The sequence below is a fragment of the Paramisgurnus dabryanus genome, chromosome 9, assembly GCF_030506205.2.
Source record: "Paramisgurnus dabryanus chromosome 9, PD_genome_1.1, whole genome shotgun sequence".
Classification (NCBI taxonomy): Eukaryota; Metazoa; Chordata; class Actinopteri; order Cypriniformes; family Cobitidae; genus Paramisgurnus; species Paramisgurnus dabryanus.
The window spans coordinates 31,443,971-31,451,213 of record NC_133345.1 but is presented as its reverse complement, the minus strand read 5'-3'; the positions used below and the strand labels follow the sequence as shown (position 1 = coordinate 31,451,213).

Genomic DNA, 7,243 nt, shown 5'->3' with positions numbered 1-7,243 from the left:
CTTGATATTTTAAGGATAATTAAGTGACCAGAATTTTGTGACCACAATGTACGTGATAGTACATTGGATAGTAATTCACAAGATACGGAGGCGCTAAGGCTTTAAAGGTGATTAGCAATATTTTAAAATGTATGCAATATTTAACCAGTGTAAAAATTGGATTTATGTGATCATACTTCTTAGATCGAGTAAACACTCTTGCTGCATGTTTTGAACTAGCTGAAGCTTGTTTCTCTGATTTGTGTGACACCTGCGAGTGACTATCGTAAGATTGCTGTCGATCACCTAGGTTCTTGACTGTGGAAGATGGCACAACAGTGCAGCCATCTATGGACAAATTATAATCTGACATATTTTGTATCTCTTTCTTATTGGAGTTTAGCATAAGGAAGTTATTTGCATCCAGTTACTGACAGTTCTCAAACTGGGGGTGCGAGGTGGTGGTGGGGCCACAGTATTATGACATTTTATAAAATAAATGTTTTTCATCATAAATTTTGTCTCATTACACCTCAGAAAAATAAGGCTACTAACCAACAAAACTACATTGTATAATTTAATATGTTTTGTTTAATTAAAATGTTACATTTTAGAATGTTTTATGCCATATTTTCTTTGGGGGGGGCACAAAGGGATGCACCATGCATAAGTTTGCATGAGAACCCCAGGCTTAGAAAACTGGTGGGTTTGCTAGGATGTGAGATGTAAAGCTGGGTATCATCTGCATAGCAATGATGTTATGTTTCCTGATAATGTCTCCTAGAGCTTATATTAATAACGAGAAAAGGACAGGGCCTAGACCCGATCCCTGCAGTACGCCATATTCAACATAAGAGTAACATGACTTTTCCCCATTTACACAAACAAGGTGATAGCGGTAAGTTAAATATTGACCACTGATGCCTGACTACTGATGCACAAATAGTTTTCTAGTCTATTGAGTAAGATTATGTGATCTATTGTGTCAAAGGTTGCACTAAAGTTTAGCAATATAAGAATTGAGATTTCATCAAGATCGGGTGTTAAAAGGAGGTCATTTGTAACTCTAAGCAGTGCTGTCTCTGTGCTATGGTGGGGCATGAATTCTGATTGGAACTTTTCATACTGTACGTACTGTTATTTACTAAGAATGTGCATAGCTGGCTAATATTTTTGAAAAAAAAAGGAGAAATTGGTGTAAAATTATTAAGCTCTCCTTGGTCGAGGCGCTGCTTTTTAATGAGGGGTCTAATAACTGCCAGTTTGAAACCGTATCCTAGTTCTAGTGATGAGTTAAAATATATTTTTTTAATATACACAATGGTGATTTGGATGATTTCAATTAATTGTATTGTAGTAGCTTTAATGACTCAATGACTATTGTGGCAATCTAGTGTTCAGTGTACTATTGGATAAAGTGGAGGCTGCTTGCATAGCTTTGACATTTTCCCTAATAACCACAATTTTGTTAGTGAAGAATTTAAAGATATGTTTACAAAATATATTAAAATATATCAATGATAAATGGTTCAATTAATAAAAAGTAAGTTGAATTTAATCTGAAAACCATAAGAAGAGGTCAGTGGAAAGCTTTGCTGTGTTTTGTGGTTCTTTTAAAAAACCTTGAAGAATTTAAAGATATGCTTTGAAAATATATTATACTGTAAAAAGTTCCTTGTTAAGTAACCTAAAATGTGCAAATATTTGACTGAGGCAGCCATAATGGATTGGGTTCTTTTTGAGCCTAAAGGGATAGTTAATCAAAAAAAGACAATTCTGTCATCATTTACTCACTTTCACGTACTCACACAAAAGGAGATATTTTGATAAATGTTGTTAAGCACACAGTTTACAATACAACTGACTCCCATAGTATTTGTTTTCCTTCTATGGAAGTCAGTGGGTACTGTAAACTCCCAGATAGCATGCAACCATTGAAACAATGTTAAAAATCGTTGATTTGTCAATGTTAATACCATTGAATCAATATCACGTTTGCACCCTCCATTAATATTGAAAAAATATTGAAATTTCAACAAATCACCATTATCGTGATCAGTGTTTGCTTTAGTTGGGCCCTTTACTCTTGTGTTTTAAAGGTAAGTTTTCTTTGGCTGCTGAAGCAGTGTTTTAAAATACATCTGCTATTGCAAAGAAAACAAAGATCTAATGTTATCAAGTAGTTTTAAATTCTTGTAGATATACCTAAATAATATTAATGAAATACTGTTAAAGTTATGCAAAAAAATTATTTTACAGTACTAGTTGGAAACAGTGTCAGGTCTGTTATTTTGAGGATTACAAAAACACATTTAAAAAGTTAAACTACTGAATCTATCTCTGATATCATGAATTGGTCTATGAATCTCATCAATGGTGACGATTAACAAAAGAAAGCTTCATGCTGCAATGCATTCTGGGTATCATCGTAGTACTAAACTAATTTATAACTCCCAGCATGCATTGCAGTTGATTGTTTTTTATGTTTTTGTTTGATGATTGTCACCATTATCGAGATTTGTAGGATGAGTAATGATGTCTGAATGTGTTAGCAGTTTCTCTGTTTGTCTTGTCACAGTGTATTTAGAAACCAAAACAATTATAAATGTCAAAAATGGATCAACATAATCATGTAAAGCAGCTTAATTTTATATAATCTTGAATTCTTCATAAAAAGCAATCAGTTTCAAGTTCAACTTAACTTTGAAACACATCTTTCTTTTCCAATGCAGATGTGTTTCTACATAAACACAAACAAACACTAAAAAATAGAAAAGAAAGATTTAACTTCGTGAATAACAAGAGTCAAGGACCCAACTAAAGCAAACACTGATCACAATAATGGTGATTTGTTGAAATCTCAATATTTTTTCAATATTAATGGAGGGTGCAAACCTGATATTGACTCAATGAAGTTAACATTGACAAATCAACTGTTTTTAACATTGTTTCAATGGTTTGCATGCAATCTGGGCTGTGTGGTTACTATCATTTATCTATCAAAATATATTTTTTGTGTTCAACAGAATAAAGAAACTGTTATATACAAGTTTGTAACAACATGAGTGTAATTAAATGATAAGAGAATTTGAGTTTTTGGGTGAACAAGCCCTTTAATAAATAGTTAACTGTGTGAGTGTGGTGAGGGGAACACATAAAGCAAGAAAGTATTTAGTGTCAACAAAAGCAAAGTAGAAAGAGAACATTTCCCAAACAGAAGGGGATGTGTGAAATTCTGTTCATTTTGCTGTTTGTCAAGAAATCAGTTACTGATATAACAAAAACATTCACCAGACTTCTCACAATTATCTCTGTCTTTGTGGAAAAATGTCAGATATTAACATCATAGACAGTTTTATTTTAACTTTCAAGGTCAAATAATTCAATTTAGTGTCTAGATCTATTATTAAATCAACCAAAATATTATGAACTTCACTATTGGACTATAGGAGGAGTGAATAATAACTGACCTTACAACCTGTACAAATTCTCTCTGTAGTCTGAATGATTGACGTGTTATCCCATACTGCAAAAAAAATTTCAAAATATACAAAAAATTGCCAAAAAATATATTTGCTGAAATATATTTTGCAATTTGTTTAAAAAAATAAATTTTTAACGATATATTTTTGGGGAATTTGAAGCATTAAAAATATATATTTAGCCATCCATATATTTCAATCCAAGGAAATATTTTCACGTTACATTAGAATAAAAACTTTGTTTATGTTTTAAAATTACAAATATTTTCAACTTTTGAAAATTAACTTGCATTTAGCATATTTATACATTTACATTTATATACATTTATGCGAATAATACATTTTTGCAATATGTGATGTAAAATTAGAAATGTATTTGTTGCCTCTAAAAATACATTTTGAAATATATGTTGATATATGAAGGTTAAAACTAAATACATTTCCAAATTCAAAAATATATTCAATTGAGCATAAAATTTCACAAAATGTATTTAGCATATATTTAAAATATATTTATGTATTTTTTGCCGTATGGGATGGGTTGACGCTTTGACCTATGAGAGCAGGCTGAGGTCTGTAGACACGCCCACAGTAATAGTACATAGCATTATAAAGCATGCATAAAGCAGGACTGTATGCAGACCAAGAGGAGTCACAAGTGTTAATTACTTTTCTGAAGGACACAGTAGAATCTATGTGAGTTACTTTCTATTTGTGCATACATATTTACTATAGATAATGTTTATGTAATGTTATCTTTTACTGTGGTATCTTTAATTGCTTATTAAACTCTTAGTGTGACAAGATTTGAAAACAATTATTTTCAAACGATTTTAACAATCAATCTAAACAGATAATAAAAACAGCAAAGGGATTTGTAATTGCTTTACGCCTGTACAGATAGGAAGTAAATTATTTTGGTTATGCTTCTGGAGTTATATTGTGGTTTGATCTGATGGACTGATAAATGCATGTTTGCCTCTGATGTACATGAGATTGCTTTAGGGTTGTGTCATTACTGGAACATCTTTATATTGATTTATAGTCATAAATGTATGCGTACAACACTTTCAGATCTCCAAAGATCTGTTATAATATGCAATGCATACATATACAGACACATGATACAAAAGTAAATATAAGATAAATGCAAAACAGGTTTTTCATAGGCAAACAATCTTAACGCTGTCTTTTCTCTTACAGAGCTAAATTGAAAAGGAAATGCTTAACACAAGCGGACCAACCAATGACAGCCGTCAGTACCCCTGTCTTCACAATGAGAACTTTAAGTACATTCTTCTTCCAGTGAGTTACTCTTTGGTGTTTGTGGTGGGTCTGGCGCTAAACATCACCGCCATGTATTTCATCCTGTTTCGAACCAAACGCTGGAAGCCCACCACCATCTACATGATCAACCTCACAATTTGTGACACCCTTTACATCTTTACTCTCCCGTTTCTCATCTTTTACTACGCCGATGGGAATACCTGGCCGTTCGGTGAGCCCATGTGTAAACTCATTCGTTTTCTCTTCTACACAAACCTCTATGGAAGCATTCTCTTCCTCAGCTGCATCAGTATGCACAGGTTTTTGGGCGTGTGCCACCCGGTGCGCTCTTTGTCATGGATGAGCGCTCGCCGAGCACGTTTAGTCTCTGTGTGTATTTGGCTGACCGTGCTCATCTTCCAGTCACCGATCCTCTATTTCTCCAGGTTGACAGATGGTGATAGTAATATAAAGGCATGTCATGACACCACCAGCAAGGCACTCTTCAATAACTTTATGGTATACACCTCGGTGGTTATGGTCTTGCTTTTCGTCCTACCGTTTGTGGTGGTGCTGGTCTGTAACGGTCTAATAGTGAGGAAACTTCAACAGCCTGGAGTAGGTGGAGGACCATCGCCAGAGCGTTCCAAGCAGAAGTCTGTGAAGATGATCATTATCGTCCTTCTCGCCTTCATGTTATGTTTCCTGCCATTCCACTTGAATCGTAGTATATATTACGGATTTCGCTATATGCAGGTGCCCTGCAAGATACAAGAGCGAGCCAATATGGCGTACAAGGTCACGCGACCCTTGGCCAGTGCCAATAGCTGCGTTGACCCCATCCTTTATTTTATGGCAGGACAGGGTTTTAGAAACAGCATCAGTAAGAAGTCAGTATCAAACCAAAGGTCTGTATATGTCAAATCTCCCTCAACCACACTATGTTGAACTCTAACAGATTGACAATTGAGACATTGCTGGTTTGGATCATCTGACTTCAACGTAGGACTTCTGTTGACAATTTTTAATTGTAAATTAGATTTATATATATATTTCTGTTTGGTTGCACTTTATGATATAGGAAAACTTTTTTTTGGTAAATGAAATATGAATCACAAAACTAGTCCCAAGTTGCATGGGTATATTTGTAGCAATACATTGCATGGGTTAAAATTATTTTTCTTTTATGCCAAAAATCATAAGGATGTTATATAAAGATCATGTACCATGAAGATATTTGTAGGTTTCCTATTATAAATATATCAAAACTTTATTTTTTGTGAATGGATGCAGTGCTACGGACTTCATTTAAACAAACTTTTATTTTTTCAATATAAAAATTTTGCTCCCTCAGATTTTCAAATAGTTGTATCTCAAAAAATATTGTCCTATCCTAACAAATATTTTCCATCCAAGATGGTGCCAGACCCCACATGATGGTTTTGTAGTCCAGGGTCACACACACACACGCACACATATCTTTAATACTACTGTAAACATATTTGTGAGTTGTTGTTGTTGTTTTGAAAAAAAATATTAGGATTATTAAAATAATAAAAGCAAAAGCAATGGAGAACTGATTTTACTTCTGAGTTAACATTTAAAAAAATCAGAAGTCATGAAGTTCTGTATAACATCTTGAAAATGTAGGTTCAGCTCATTTTTTCAAAAAATCTATTTTTACAGCAAAATGTTTGTAAAGGCTGAGTTGCAAAAATCTTAAGAGGTGAGGGTGTGTTTTCTCATAAGTATGCTTAACAATAAGTAACAATTGTCTTGTTGCAGGTTTTATCTGAAAAAAAAACAGTAAAAACAATCACAGACAGATTTAATGGTTATAATGGGAATTGTATTGGTTTTATGGAAACTGTATAATCTCTGTTGGTCTCTATTGGTTATTTGTTGGGGTTTATTAGTGGCTTATATCTGGTGGATCAATAAAGCCCAAAATAGATAAGGAATTTTGTAATGTTTTAATGGTGAACAGCTGATGGTTATTTGTAATAAAAATCATTAGACAGGTGCTGGTTCACTGAAAAAAATGATTCATTGAATATAATAATTTTTTTTTAAGGTAAGTGGTTGCAATAAATTTATTTAATCTACATTTAAACAAAAGTTTTATATTTTATTTTACTTTACTAATCTTTTTTGTTTACATGTAGCTTAAATAAATGTATTGCATTCACTTACCTTAAATTTTTTTATAAAATTCAATGAATATTTTTTTTTCAGTGTAGTATAATTAGAATATTATCAAAAATTTGATTTATTTCAATAACTCCATTTAAAAAGTGAAACTTGTATATTATATTCATTCATTACGCACAGAATGATATATTTCAAATGTTTATTTCTTTTAATGATTATAACTGAAAACTAAGGAAAATCCCAAATTCAGTATATAAATAAAAATATTGTGAAAAGGTTTCATATTAAAGACACCTGGTGCCACACTCTAATCAGCTATTAACTCAAAACACTTGCAAAGGCCTTTAAATGGTCTCTCAGTCTAG

At 32.7% G+C, this 7,243-nt stretch overlaps 1 protein-coding gene across 1 annotated transcript; it reads left to right on the top strand.

The window, feature by feature from the left end:
- Positions 1 to 930: 930 nt before the first annotated feature.
- LOC135773258 (P2Y purinoceptor 2-like) lies at positions 931 to 6,147 on the top strand. The gene is made up of 2 exons (XM_065282737.2): positions 931 to 1,106; positions 4,665 to 6,147. The coding sequence occupies exon 2, from the start codon at positions 4,683 to 4,685 to the stop codon at positions 5,673 to 5,675; it is 993 nt and encodes a 330-aa protein (XP_065138809.2). The 5' UTR covers positions 931 to 1,106; positions 4,665 to 4,682; the 3' UTR covers positions 5,676 to 6,147.
- The last annotated feature ends 1,096 nt before the right edge of the window (positions 6,148 to 7,243 follow it).

Excerpts from the sequence above, each read along its gene's own strand:
- LOC135773258 (XM_065282737.2), top strand. The coding sequence starts at position 4,683 with ATGCTTAACACAAGCGGACCAACCAATGACAGCCGTCAGTACCCCTGT.